Consider the following 15,769-nt stretch of genomic DNA (forward strand, 5'->3'; position numbering starts at 1 on the left):
GCAATATACAACTAATCATGTCCTCTTTAAATTACACTATACCACTTCATGGGCAGTGGATACATCTTGTAATTAAATGTCACAAATTCCTCCCTCCTGTCCTTTTTAACATTGCTATCAGTCATTTTGCTTATCTATATGCTATAATCATCCAATATATTGTTGATATTATTACCTTGAACAAACAAGTTAGGATAAGTTAAATAGGGAAAATTTATATTTTATAAAAATTATTTCTGCATAGATTCCTTCTCTAATCCTTTTTCTTTTTTATTAAATGGAGATCTGAGTTTCTGGCCCAATATAATTTTCCTTCTACATGAAGAACTTCTTTTAACATATCTTACAGAGTGGGCTTTCTGAGAATGAATTCCCTTAGTTTTTGTTTATTTGAGAAAATGTTTACCATCACTTGGAATGTTAATTTTACAAGATATAGAAGTCTAGATTGATAGGTTTTTTTCTTTTACCACTTTGATTATTTCTTTCTACTTTCTTTGCTTGTGTGGTTTCTGATGATAAATCTGATGTAATTATTATCCTTGTTCCTCCATAGATAAGGTATTTTTTTCCTCTGCCTTCTTTCAGCATTTTCTCTGTCTTTGGTTTTTTGCAGTTTGAAAATGATATGTCCAGGTAGAGATGATTTGATATATATCCAGCTTGGTATTTGCAAAGTTTCCTGAATCTGTGATTTGTTGTCTGTCATCAATTTTGGAAAGTTCTTGGCCATTATTACTTCAAATATTCCCTCTGTTCTCTTTCTGTTTCATCTGCCTCCGGCATTCCAGTTATACCTCTTGAAATTATTTCAGCTGGAGGGGCCAAGAGAAGATATCCCCTTCAAACCCCTGAAGGTTTTCTGAAAAATCAACTGATAAACCCCTATTAATATGAAGAAAAGGCATAACAAATTTTATTTGATCATAGTTTTATGTGGCATGGAGCCTTCAGAATGAAGACTGAAAGATATAGGGAAAACTTTCCTTGTTTATGCTTAGGTTCTATGAAGCAGGCACAGCCATGTAGAAATGTAACTGGACAAAAAGGATATGATATAATACTGATAGACTGATAGCAAGGCCTATTTTCCAGATTCTTCTTGGCCTTTCTGTGCAGCCTTCCTTCCTCCAGGGTGTGTACGAGGGCCCCTTCTTATTTAATTATTTATTGTTTGTTTGTTTTGGTGGCTGGCCGGTATGAGGATCCAAAGATCCGAACCCTTGACCTTGTTGTTACAGCACCTTGCTCTAACCAACTGAGCTAACTGGCCAGCCCAGGACCCCTTCTTAGACAGGGGTCTTATGATCTACAATCAGACAAGGTAGGCCAGAGAATTTCTTTATGGCCAGCTCCAAGACAGAAAGGCTGGGGGCAGATTAGAGTATAATTTTAGACTTTATGGCTGGCTTCAGGGAAGGGGGTTCTGGTTCCTATGACCCACGTTGGGGAAGAGGATCCCAGTTTCTCTGGCTTGCCTCAAGGGAGAGTGGAGCTGAGACAGGAAGGCAGGAGAAAGTCAGTCAGCTTCTGAGGCTGCTTCTGAGGCTTTCACTTTGGGGTATCGCCTTCTGAGCCCCAACACAACATTCTTGGATATTGTGTTAGGTTTTATTTGTTTTTTCTCCTTTTTTTTTTTCTCTTTGCATTTCAATTTGAGAAATTTCTGTTGATGTTTCTTCAACTCACTGATTCTTCCCTTGGCCATGTCCAGTCTACTGATGGACCCATCAAAGGTGTTCTTCATCTCTGTTATGGTGTTTTTCTCTAGCATTTTGTTTTTCATTATTCCTTTGAGTTTTTATCTTTCTGCCTGCTTAACCATCTGTACTTGCATGTTGTCTACCTTTTCCTTTACAGCCCTTAACATTCTAATTAATCATACTTATTTTAAATTCCTGTCTAATAATTGGAAAGTCTATCATATCTGACTCTGGTTTTGATGATTGCTTTGTTTCTTCAGACTCTGTTTTTTATTGCCTTTTGTCATACCTTATAATTTTTTTTGAAAGCCAGTCATGATGAATCAAGTAACAGGAAGTGAGGCAAATAAGCCTTTGATGTGAGGTTTCATGCTAATCTAGCTAGAAAATGGGCCCCGTTTAATATTTTAGCTGTAGGTGGCAGAGGCTTCAAATTCCTCTAGTGTTCTTGTTTTCTTTCCCCATTTTCTTTGCGTTTCTCTAGAAACTCCTTAAATAGTCTGTGTCCCATAGCCCTTCCAGCTGTAATTTTCTATTACACTGGAGTCCTGCTGATGGAGTGTTAAGGTGTCAGAGGGGAAGTCATATAATCTTATGATTAAATCTCAGTCTTTTAATGGAATGGTGTCCCTGGACTGTAACTTTCAGAAGGATTCCTATTTGTTTGTCTGTGGCGGTCAGCCAGTACCGCTACCCAAACCCTTGACTTAGGTGTGTTATCAGCACCATGCTCTACTGAGTGAGCTAACCGGCCAGCCCCTAGAAGGATTTGTTAGCTATGCCCCTCCCTTCACCTCATTTAGATGAGACAGAGAGGCTAGATAGGGGTTGGATTGTGGTGGTACCCCTTTCTCTAGGGCAGATAAAGCTTGGGTAAATTGTTTTCCTCTGGAAAGTCGGTCTTTGTAAAGGAGAATGCTCTGGCTGTTTAACAGGGTTTTCTTTTCTCTCCTCTCCCTGCCAGAAGTGCAAGGGGATTTCTCTTGCCTCTTCACAAAGAGAACTTGATGGGGTTCCTGGAGGTAAAACCTGCAAACATTTGGGTGCCTGCCCTAGCACTGTGGCCTCCAGGAGTTTCTGTACTATGTTATGCTATTGTACACTCAGGCTCCAGCGATTCATCAAACTTCCCACTCAAGTGTTCCAACCAGTCTATGGCCACTGTGGTTTCCGCGTCAGCTGACTGATTTTGGCTGTGACTCTCTGGATTTGCCTGTCCCTCCAGATTTTGGGGGTGGCAGTTTGCCCTGTGACCTCAACAACAAGAAAAGTCATTGATTGCCAGTTTGTTCAGCTTTTTTCTTGTAAGAATGGGAGTGATGACTTCCAAGGTCTTTGCCAGTCGTGGAAGCTGACACCAGAAGTCAAGTGAACTTTTAAATCTCCGTAAGTTCAGATTTTTTCTTAAAACAAACCTTTGTTTTAAAATATTGGTTTTATTATAATATTGTCTTATATACAGAGCATGTAACCTGTTTAATTTTTCCTTATTTTTATTAATTTATTGAGACTAGTTTAAGGCCAAATTGCTCTTGTGTGTTTAAGACCAAACATTAATAATCAATCAATTTTGTTGATTTTTTAAACTTAGATTCTTTATATCTTTGTTTTTCTAATATATATATACTTGAAGAGTTAAGAAAAGTGAGATTTTTTTTTAACATCCATGAGTAATCTTAAATTTTGCTTTGAAAATATAGGTATTGAGAATTTTGCTTTCCATCTTGTTTGCATTTGCCTAATGGAACTTATCTGTCTTTTGAATTTTAACATTTAAAAAATTACTCTATCTTTGCTCTTTCTCTTGTAGTTAAATTCTATTTTGACCATTTATATTTTAAGATGGTAGCTGAATCTGTTTTAAATGACATATAACTTCTTGCTTATAATTTTTGGGTACTTTTTATATCTTATGCCTCTTTGTTTTCTTTGTTTAATAAAACATACTATGTTTTCTTTATGATTACGATTATTATTATTTTCGGTGGCTGGCCAGTACGGGGATCTGAAGCCTTCACTTTGGTGTTACAAGGCTGCACTCTAACCAACTTAGCCACCCGGCCAGCCCTGTTTTCTTTACTTTTTCATTATTTTGTGAGATTTATAGTCTCATCTTGACTCATTTGTTACCCTCGGGTTTTCAAATTAATTCTCTAATCTCTAATTATTTCTTTAATTGATAGCATCAAATGTGCAACTATATCATTTGAATTTACCTTCTTTGAAATGAGTTATTTAATTCAATTTTTTAACTTGCCCCCACTCAATTTAAAACATTTTAAAATACAATCTTAAGTTTAAGATTAAAATTATTATAATTTTATTATTATATGCAGTACATATCCTCTTTTTCTAGAACAGTTCTTTTCAAATTTTTTGGTTTCAGGAAACTTCTGTATTCTTAAAAATTATTGAGGACCCCAAAGAGCTAGCTTTTGTTTGTTGGGCTATATCTATTGATATTTACCATGTTAGAAATTAAAACTTTAAACATTAAAAAATATTTATTTATTCATTTAAAATAATAATAATGAACTCATTATTTACTACTATAAGTGACATATTTTTATAAAAAATAATATTTTCCAAAATAAAAATAAATTAAGAAGAAGATTAGCATTGCTTTACATTTTTGCAAATTTCTTTAATATCTGGCTCAGTAGAAGACAGTTGGACTCTCCTATCTGTGTCAGCTTTCAATCTTTTGTGATATCACAGGCCACAGCCTCTGGAAAATTACATTGTACATGTGTGGAAGAATGAGAGAGAAAACAGCAAATAATATCTTAGTATTATTGTGAAAATAGTTTTGACCTTGGTGACACCTAAAAGGGTCTTGCACAATCCCAGAGGGTCCCTAGACCATACTTGGAGAATCACTGTTCTAAAATAATTTACAATTTTTAGACATCAGTATTTTAACTGGTTTTAGTGATGACTTCCACGTTTACATGAGAACTTTGCTGGTATTGATTTCTTGATTCTGTTATTATAGTACATCATCAAACAATTTGTCCCAGACAGTGTGTCAGTAAGAATGGAATGGATTATTCCATAGGAACAAACAACTCCAAATTTCAGTGGGTCACTGGGACTCTGCTTCAGGAGACTGTCACCCTGGACTCTGGCTGACGAGCAGCCGCCATCTGAAATGATGGGCAGCGGAACAGAGAGCATGCCTAACCAGGAGCTGCCTCTGAAGTCATCCAGAAAGACACCTGTCACTCAGGAGGCAAGGAGGTTCAAGATGACCTTTGCTTAGAAGGAAAGAACATTGAAAACTGTGCGACCAACACAAGAGGGCCCAGGCGTGGCATAGTTCCTGAGTCCTTGCACAACAAAATATCTATTTCACCTTCACATGTGAATAGTTGAAGATGGCTTACATTTTTTTTAGTCATTTCCTTTACCTCTACATCTATAGACTATTTTAGACCTCTAGGGTTTCAGATTTACTTTTCCTACTTTACTTTAGGGCTTCCCCTACTATGTTCTGGGAAATTCTCTTCCCTTTATTATATCACCATTTTAGTTAACTTTTAAAAAATATAATTTCAGCAATCGTTTTAAATTTCTAAGCCCTCTGTCTTATTTTCTGCATGGCATCTGGGCACAATATATTCTCGTGTCAGTAGGATAATATTTTTTTTGGTAATTCTCTTTTGTTCCCTGCGCCATCTCTGTTTCTGCTGGGGTAATTTTTGCACTTTGCTCATCTTGGTTCTACTTTTTCATGTTTAGGTTTCTGCAAATGCCTGCGGCATCTTGTTCTTTGTGTGTACTTAAGGGTGAGGTGCCGAAACCATTCAGTGAGATGGGCTTGCAAACTTGTGGGCTCTGCTGGGGAAATTTCAAATGTGGAGGTGAAGGCCTTTTCTCATAGTCATTTCTTTTTTTTTTTTTCGGCAGCTGGCCAGAAGGGTGAACTGAACCCTTGACCTTGGAGTTACAAGGCTGCACTCTGACCAACTGAGCTAACTGGCCAGCCCTGAGTCATTTACATTTTTCTTAAGAAGAAACCTCCAGTCTCCTGCCTGGATGTAGGTGTTCTGTGTCGAAAAGCAGATTGTTTTGTATTTTGCCATTCAAACAATCTGTACTAGTCTGTTTCGATTGTTTACAACAGAATACCTGAAACTAAGTCATTTATAAGAAAATGAAATTTATTTCTTACAGTTGGAGACTGGGAAGTCCGTAATCCAGAGGCACACCTGATGAGTGCCTTTTTGATGGTGGTGATTCTCCAGCAATGCAGGTTATCACATAGCAAAATAGCTGAGCAAGAGAGAGCCAACCTGCTCCCTCCCTGTCCTTAAAAAGCCACCAGAACCACGCCTTTTACAACCCATTAAAACATCAAGTTACTACTGTGTGAATGGATGAATCCATTCACAAGAGTACAGTCCTCATAATCTAATCACCACTTAAAGGCCCCACCTTTCAACTACCATAATAGGCTTTCCCACCCTCTTAACACTGTCACAGTGTGGATTAAGTTTCTAATACATGAATCTTTGGAGGACACATTCAACCCTTGGTTTTCATTCCTGTATCTCCTTCCCAACCAGCACTACCTCTCCAGGAGTCTGCAGGACACACTGGACACTTTTCTGACTCTGGAAGCATCATTCCCTCAATAGCAATTAGTGCTCCACTATTTCTCTTTCAGACATTGATTTAAATTTCTAATATAATTCTTTAATTCTTTGTCATTGTGACTTTAATTCTTTTACTATCATTTTAGGGGACAGTCTAGTGAGAGAGAAGAAAAACACTTGTCTTTAATCAGCCATCTTTCACCAGGGTTTTTTCCCCCCTTTTTAAAGGGATTTGATGGAGAAATGGGATTTTATTCTATCCTGGCACGTGTGGGGAACAGGAAGTCCCAACGACCCTCTTATGGTGGGTTAGAAAATCCTATAAGTCTTTACACCATTTAGAAATACTGAAAAGTTTGTTAGTAGCAAGGGGAACAACTTAATCAGAATTATAAACTTTTTTGAGTTTAAAAATTACTCTTCCCAGGTGTGGCCTTAATGTCTGAAATCTGGGGGTCTTAGAGGTCTCCATATATCACCTCTACAGGCAAATTTGAATAGAGAACAATGTGTCCTTATTTTGAATATTCACGCAATTCTTCATACTGGACTGGAGAAAAAGACAGATATTCCTATAACTATTCTTAATCTGACTTTGCCAGAAGAGAGTCTTTGAGCCAACTGTATGATGCAGAATGCCATTCTTCCCTCTGCAGTTACACCTTCCTGAGATTTCTTCTCTTTGTGGTTAACTAATAAGACTTGCAGTTCGGTGTTAGGTTCTATAATATCTCAGTTGGTTTTTTATTTCTTTGTAACTTTTTTAAAAATCTGCATTAGTCAGAGTTCTCCAGAGAAACAGACCAATAGGATGTATGTATACACAGAAAGGGATTTACTTTAAGGAATTGGCTCACACAATTATGAAGTCTGGCAATTCCAAAATCTGTAATGTGGGCCAGTAGACCAGTGTTGACCTAAAGGGAAATTGAGGCCAAATACATATAGCAAGGATTTATTGAGCCAATATGATGATTGCAACCAGGGAGACACATAGATCACCCTGAGAAATTCGTTCTGAAGAGGGCCAGCAGAGCTTAACATTTTATAATCACAAGAAAGAGAAAGGATCAAGAGAGAAAGGGACAGCCCCACCTAGTTACTTCACTGGGTTTTCTATTAGCTGTACATGACATATAGATTTGGGATTGTTACTAGGTTATATCCTACATGCAAGGATCTAGGGTGAGGGTAATAAGAAGCATTCTGGGTTATTTTATGAATTTTTGGTGCCATAAAGTCTGCTTCTAAAGTAAAAATGGTCTTATGACAACGTTTTCCAGGACAGGTGGATGTAATTACTGGCTTATCCCAGATCTCCCAGGGCACTATAACTTAGCCAACCTGGTCAGAGCAGTTTTTTTGTTATCACTGGGGACGCAGGAGAACCAATGGTGCAATTCCAGTCTGAAGGCAGTTTGCTTGAAAGTTCTTTCTTACTTGGGGAGACTAGTCTTTTTGTTACTCATGCCTTTAATTGATTCGATGAGACCCACCCACATTACGGAAGATAATCTTTCATACCAAGTTCGCTTATTTAAATGTTACTCTTATCCTACAACACCCTCCAAGTTGACACATAAAATTAACTGTCAGTATCATATTGTAGTGAAGTTCAAACTTTCCCTCTGAAGGTACAAGATTAAGTCTGATGAAGTGAATTGACAATAGACAGATTAACAGGAAAAAAGGGATACAAATTTATTATGTGCACGCATGTGCACTGAAGTCACACAAAATATGCAACTCGAATAGGGGCCAGATGACTGAAGTTTTTATACTGTACAGAAAGGGGCAGTTGCTGGTGGGGGGAAGATTTGGAAGATTATGAGATAATGTGGGGAGAGGAGGTATGTCAGGCAAAGGCTATCTTGGTATGCAGATGAAATCTCTCAGGGAGCAGCTCTCAGAAAGAAAAGATGGTAGCCCGTGGTAAAAGTTTCTCTGTCAGACCTCTAAAAGTGTCAGACTTTTAATCTCCTTTTCCTATGAGTTAATCTCTTGCTAGATCTGGACAAAACAGATAATGGGGGGTCTCAGAGAAAGCCTGTTTGCAGATGTTGTTTACTTCACTAATGTAAATTTGCTTTACAGATGCAAGTCTCCCCCACAAAGGACAGTTTTTTAGAGCTATTTTTGAGTCTGCAGCCCCTCTGAATAGCTATCTCAAAATATGTAAAAGAAGTATATTTTGGGGTGGCATATTTAAGATTCCTTCAATATCAATTCCCATAAAGATTTTAACTTTTTTAATTCAACATTTTCTCTAGACGGTTCGGGTGAAGTTCTCTTAATAGTTTGATTGGAAAAGGGTGAATCCTTTCGCTTCTACATACAGATCTCTTTCTTAAACTCACTATTTCCTTCTGTTGCACCCTTGATTATTCCCCAAATAAATACATTTTATTTATTCTGGTTTCCCCACAAGAACACTTATTTTATACATGTTAGCTCTCCATGGACCATCTTTTATGTCTAAAATCTTCTAGCCACCACAGACCTCTTGGAAACTGAATATTTATTTTCATGTCATATCTTCTTTCTTAGGAGGGTCCCAGAGGACCGGAACACAGGGGACCAGCAACTAGAGGAGGAGATTTTCTATGAGCTCATTTTCAGACATTTTAGAGAAAATAAGGTGGAGATAGCAAGTGCCATAACAAGGCCATTTCCTTTCCTTATGATCCTCCGAGACCATGACTTCATCTATGAGCAGATGCTTGAAGTAAGTGAGGGGAATTTCCTTGAGATGGTAAACCGCTCCACACTATGTCATGCCAAGCTTCAGGGTGCGACGAACAGGCTGAAGGGCCTCCTGTGAGTGGGGACCTGCACCCTCCTATAAGTTAGGAGGTCACAGGAGAAGCAGGCATCACTACATTTACTACAGGCATCTTCTGTAGTAAATGTGGCGGGAGGCAGTGATGGAGCTATGGCAGAATAGGGAACTGGGATGCCCCGCAGGTGCAGAACATCTTAGGTACATTTATGCAACACATACTAGCATAAGCTAAAATGAAAGTAAGTGAGCCAGGCAGCATTTCATTACAAAGCCCGCTTGTTTTGAGCCCGAGATTATTGAAACCCACAGGGAAGTTGTGTCACATCAGGATAAATTTGGAAGCAGATGTTTGCTACCCCCTTTAGATTGTTTCTTGTTTAGATATTTCCGGAGCCTAGAATGCAGGTGAAGGTTATCGGTGGGTCCCCTTAGGGATACTGAGGACAAAGCCTCTCTATGTCTTTATGAATTTTCTTTGCCCTTTGCCAGCTTTACATGGGGGTGGAGGGGTGGGGGGTGGGTCACTTGGTGCCCTGGAGCCCTTCAGAAGAGGCCATCAAGCGGGGAGGGCAGTGGTTATTGTCCAATCAATGGAACAGTCTCTTATGACTTGTTAGGGCCACTCTTGAAACATCCCCAGGCTCTTCAAGCCCAGCACAATGTTTAACTTTGAACCCAGTTTTATTCTTTAAAACTACTCTCTCCTCAAGTGTACCACAATGTCAGAGAGTCGGGCTCACAAAGTAGGAGTCCGTTTTTATGGTGGAGAACATTAAAGAAGTCATCCAAATATATGCAAAATTCTAACAATTTCACAAGAGGACAAAGGGTTTGTCTATGATCTGAGAGTCTTTTATAACCCATAAACCCACAGCTGCATAATTCTTCATTCAATATTTTTAAGCATTTTCAAGAAACTTGTAGAAACCTGGTCCCAATGCCAAGAGTAATGTACGATGTCCTCAGTGAGCTGGAGAAGATGTTTGACGAGTCACTTCTGCCTACATTGTTCAGCAAGAGTAACCTGAAGGCTTACCCTTATTTAAATGAGATTCTCAGAAACTTCCAAAATGGTAACTATAGCTCTCAATGACTTTGGGGGATTCAAGTCCATCTCATTCATTCATTCACTCTATTGATATTTGACAAATATTTCACTGAGTGACTACCACATTCCAGGCTCAGAGGGAATACCGTGGTCAAGAAAACACGCACGATCCATGTCACCATGGAGCTTATACATAGTGGGGGTGACAAGAAATCCCACAAATGATTGCTCAGCCAGGGCCTGATTTGGATGCTACGAAACATGGGACTTAAGTCTCTATTTTTTGGAAGGAAGCATGAATTATGCCCTTCCATAGGAAAGGAGTAAGCCCTCTCTTACACTTGTAGACATGTTCAAAAATAAAAGAGATTTTCTTTGTTTTATATTAGAAAATTGACCTTTCAGTGCAGCCTTGTGTCAATCTGCTTCTCTCCATGAAGAGTGGAGAAGTCACAAGGGAAGCCGGGCACATACCCATGCACAGGGAGGGGCAGCGTGTGACAGCTCCAGCGTGTGGAGGGAGGGTGGGCTTCTAGAACCATGTGCCTGCACCAGAGCGTGGGAGGGAGGGTTTGGGAGCTGCCTCTGGAGAGGGAAGGTGGAGCAAATTCTCACGGGCCCCACACCCTGTGCGAAGGAATTTGAAGTTTATTTGGGGGGAAATAAAGAAACAATAGAGGGTTTTTAAGCAGGGAAAAAGGAAAAGAAGTCAGAATGAAGAATGGGATGTGTTGGTTTGTGATTAAAATAAAATAAGAGCTGTCTCATTTCTATACTATGACATATCCAAGTCAGAGAAAGGAGTCAAGGAAATCAAATACTTGGGCACACATTTCGGGTCAGTATTTGTAACCAAGATGTTCCCAGGCTGTGGGTACAAGGGAATGGTGGTATCTTCAGTGCATCACCCCCTCCTGCCACCCAGTCCCCACCGTCATCCCGTGCAAGAAGCCCCCCAGCCCTCACGGAAACGCCTGCACACCGGGCTTCCCTCATGTTCTCGAGACCACTGACCCACACAGCTGTCCCCCCTTGTCCTCCAGATTTCACCTGGACATGAAATCAGCGTGTCCTGGGGATGGGAAAGCATCGGTTGTTCCCACAGGTTCTATGTCTTCACACGTCCCCCAACCCCAGTGGGTGTTGTCCCAAGGAGGTGCCTCCCTCGTCAGTCCTTCCCGGGAGGCATCTTTCTCTCTCTTTGGTGTTTTTTCTCATATCTCGAGTTGTGCTTCCATCTGAGTTTGCTGGGTCACCTCGCAATGCACCTCTGGAGCCTCGGGGCCCTCGGCTGGTTTCCTGCACCTCTTGCTGCCACCTCCCTGGGTGGGTGGAACAGCTGGGCTGACAGTCACTTCCAGTTTGTGCCTTTCAGATAGAGTTTTTCATTTGTTTCCTGGATCCCTCCCCACCCACCCCACCTGGGGAAGTGCTAGTTCCCCTTCACCGCTGTTTCTTTGTAACCGAATCACCTTCCCTGACCCAGTGAAACCAAAGATCCTCTCTCTCTCTTTCTCTTCCTTCCTTCCTTTCTTTCCTTCCTTCTTTTTTCTCTTTCTTTCTTCATCTATTTCTCTGTTACTATAGCCAGTACTTTGTCCTGAAGAAATTTCTCTGCTTCCTCCCTTTTCCAGGTTGCATGTAGTTTACGAAACACTTCCCACGTTTATTATCTATTTGAAATTGGCTTTCATGGTTCTCTGATCATTTTGACGGGGGTTAAGCACTATTTACAACGTTTCCAGTGTCCATCCTTTCTGAAATCTTGAGAGGTGTGTCTCTATGTGGAACAGGAGCAGCATCAAGCCAGAGGCCATGTGGGACCCACTAAGGCCCAGGGTGCCCCGAGGGTGGAAGGTTCCACTGAAACACTGGAGTCTAGGATGGCCTGGATGTGCTGCTGTGAGATGCAGCCCCGGTCACTGTCCGAGATCTCTAATTGCCTTTTGCATCCTTTTCTCAGTGATTCAGGACAACTTCTACCACCGAATTGATGATGGAGAAGAGACACGGGGGACGCTCAGCATCCAACCAAGCCATGAACGAAGTAATTATGACTTGCTAGAAACTTCTTTTCTCATGTACTAAGAGGAAAAGAGATTAGTGATCAGGGGACCAAAGTCCTGAGTGGCAACTGTGCCCCTGGGGGAGGGATGCAGACAAGGCAGAGCAGTGGTGCCCTGTGTGGGTTCCTAGTTCACCAACTAGACGGGGAGTCCAAGAGCATCTCCAGGCAGATTCGACGACCACAAAGATGGAGCACACCCAAGACAGAAGCCAGAATTAAGGGGAAAAAACCACCCACAGTCCCTGAGTTAGGAATGCTGTGGGTCTGGGAAGGGGTGAGGGTTGTGGTCCTATGACCAGTCCAAAGAGGAAGCCCTTGGCATGTCAAAGGAGGGGGCTGTTGGAAATGTTACTCACAACGAGAGAGAAGAGAGAGAGAGAGTAGTAATTATGTGCAGAAGAGAATGCAGAAGGATTGTGCTGTGTAGAAGAGGAAGGGACAGGACAGGAGGGGACACAGGACAGCAGTAACACTGACACTGGTGATGGCAACACCAGCTGCCTCTCACCGACCGCCAGGCGCGAGGCTCAGTGTGGAGCAGCTCACTGACCGCTCGCGGATCCAACGTGGACTCTGCCACCAACGCCTGCTGCTCCAGCTTTCCAGGCGTCCTTTCAGTCACAGTATTACTAATCATTAATTATTAAATTATAACTTAAGACATTAATACTGAGTAAGTATTATGATTTCTCTATAGGTTTCTAGAACCCGAATACCTTTTTACAAGCATCTCATTTGATCCTCATAGCAGTCCTATCCTAAGCGTTTGGTTATTCCCATTTTTCAGGAGGAGAAACTGAGGCACGGGGCTATTTAGTGATTCGTGCGAGGTCACAGGACTAAGAACCGGCCTCGCTAGGACTCGCAGCCTCCTCCGTCCTAGTGAAGGACGAGGATTCTGGGGCCTCCCGCCTGGCTTCAGATCTCAGCTCTGCCACCCGCTTCTGCGGAGGCGACTTAGTTTCTCTGTGCTTCCCTTTCCTCATCCAGAAACGTGGCAATATGGAAACAAGGTTATTGAGAGAATTAAATTACTTACGTGAAGCACTTGCGAAACCTTGCGGTGCAAAGTAACTGCTATGTGCTGACTACTTACAGCGCGTGTGACTGCGACACCGAGGCGCCTCCTCAGTGCTCTCCTCGTGAGATGCTTTTCTCCTCTCCCACGGCGCAGAAAATTATTTCCCAGACTGGAGTCGCAGTGACAGGAGTAACCTTCAGCCCAGACAGGCTCTTCACCCTTAAACTAGTGATCCACGATAAATTTATTTAGTTATGTGTTAAATGTTGATTTTCCTTTGAAACCAATGTAAGAAAATGCACAAGAATAGAACCAGCCTTGTGGAATGTTATTAATATGTATGCTTTGATTTTAATATATACCTAAGAATTACATATTTTAAAATATATTAGTATATTTGTATAATATTTGGATCTATGTTAATACATTTGTTCTTTTTTTTTTTTCGAAAGAATATTTTTATTTTACTTTTAAATAACTAATTACTGATTGGATGCCTGTGCCTCTGGGGCAATGTACAATTTCTCAAACTTGGAATCAGATTGGTCATTGCCACCTTTATTTCCTGTTCCATAATGATTTTGAATAAAGGCAAATTGTTAAAAGTATGAAATGTACACTAAAAAGTGCAAAGTACATCAAAAATATATTTAGAGATTCATCTACTACTGGGGGTAGTGGGAATGAGAGTCGGGTGGATGGAAGGATTAGTAATAGTTATGAGTAGAGAGCAAAAGAGGTTCATTATGAGAGGAAGAGAAAAATAAATCTTTTATGATTCCTAATGTGATCTAGGGGTATCCTCACCTACAGCCAGAATCCCAGAGCATCTCCGTGCTGGGAACCAGACGGATGAAGGGAAGAAGATTCATCCAATGACCCAAATGACTCATTAAGAACCCAAGAAACCACTAATGAATGTGCCCATGGATCTGAACAAGCAGGTAAGGACAGCTGATGAGAATAATTGCAGTATAGAAAATAGTGTGAAACACTTTTGAAGTCGACCTGAAAGGGGAAGGGTCCCTGCCCCTTTACCAATGGCAGAAGATGAGACCTTTGATAATATGGGAGAAGGAATCTGAGAGATGCAGAAAATATACAGAGACTGAAATGTAAATTTCTAGATTTAAATTTTAGGTTGAAAAATTAGAAACAGAAAGTTAACTAGAGAGGACAGACAGAGGCAGAGAAATGAGCACCATGGAAGAAAGGAGCTGAGCTCCGTAATCAAACAAGGCACAGAATTTAAAAGGTAGAGAAAATGATAGTGAGAGAAACAGAGAGAAGGAAAATGCTAGGACAGACCGGCAGGGGAGAGGCACAGAGAAAAAGATAAAGGAGAGTGTGTGGAAAGTCAGGAGAGAGTGAAACCCGTTTGCAAGGGAGAGAGAAGAGTTCGGGACATTGTAGGGATTGAAGGGAGAGTCACTGGACAGAAACAACTTCTGGCACAGGGTGAAACACGCTAGCAGTGAGTTTTCAGATTATGGTGTCCTGTCCTCAGCTGCCAAAGTGGCGCCTGTAATATTCTCGGAGGCAGTAGCCCCCCCTCCCTGCCACCCTGGCATTCTTGGCTATTCACATCTGTAACTTAATGATCCCAAAACAGATCTTTCCAGACTTGCCTTTGCAGCTCATTCATCTGAATGCCTGAATGTGTTCATGCAGATATCTGTAAGACATCTCCATTTGGATGGCTTGTTTGTTTGTTTGTTTTGGCGTGTAAATAGAAATACAAAGTATACCTTTTTCTTTTCTTTCTTTCTTTCTTTTTTTTTTCTTGTGGCTGACTGGTACAGATTGATCCATTTGGATGTTTTCCAGAAACTGCAAAGCAAGACATTTCCAAAATTGTGCATTCAGGGCTATTCAGTTAGCTCACTTGGTTAAAGCATGGTGCTAATAACACTAAGGTCAAAGATTGGAATCCCTCTACCCATCAGCCACCAAAAAATTCATTCATTAATTAATAAAAACAAAATAAAGCAAAATTGCACATACCATCCTTCCTGACTCCAGATCCTTCTCCTCGCCCAGGGTTCCCTGTCTCAGTATGGAGCACTATTGCTCCTCTCTTCAAGCAGAAACCTAGGAGTCAGTAATGACGCCCCCCCTCCGCCAACTTCCGTCGTCCCACCTGCCCATTCCTCTCCACCCCCAGCACAAACACTAGTCTGATCTCTCTCTCGGATGAGCAACAGCCTCCGGTCTCATGTCTTCCCCTGTCTTGCACCCACCACATCCACTCTCTCCAACTCAGTTGGATGACTCTGAAAAACACAAGTTGGCTTCTCTTCCTTTCCTACTTTAACTCAATCACTCCTTGTGGTCATAAGGATTAAATCCACTTTTCTTCCCAGGACTACAACTTCATGTCTGCCTCTCCTGCTATTGCTTCTTCAGTAATTTAATTTTCTGATTCCTCTTTCTCCTCTGAGCTTTTGCACGTGCTCAGCCCTGTGCTTGGAACAGCCTGCTTGGCCCACTCCTTCCTGCTCACTAATCTGGTGAAATTGTGCAGAAAGTACATAGGATCTCACAGGCAC

At 41.0% G+C, this 15,769-nt stretch overlaps 1 protein-coding gene across 1 annotated transcript in view; it reads left to right on the top strand.

Moving 5' to 3' along the window:
• LOC134369914 (nuclear body protein SP140-like) overlaps positions 1-15,769 on the top strand; it is a 38,639-nt gene that overhangs the window by 2,667 nt on the left and 20,203 nt on the right. The window contains 5 exon segments of the mRNA XM_063086756.1: positions 8,849-9,026; positions 9,988-10,156; positions 10,521-10,655; positions 12,095-12,178; positions 13,083-13,212. Coding sequence (XP_062942826.1) covers positions 8,849-9,026; positions 9,988-10,156; positions 10,521-10,655; positions 12,095-12,178; positions 13,083-13,212 — 696 coding nt within the window.

Source organism: Cynocephalus volans, chromosome 1 (genome assembly GCF_027409185.1).
Source record: "Cynocephalus volans isolate mCynVol1 chromosome 1, mCynVol1.pri, whole genome shotgun sequence".
NCBI classification, from domain to species: Eukaryota; Metazoa; Chordata; class Mammalia; order Dermoptera; family Cynocephalidae; genus Cynocephalus; species Cynocephalus volans.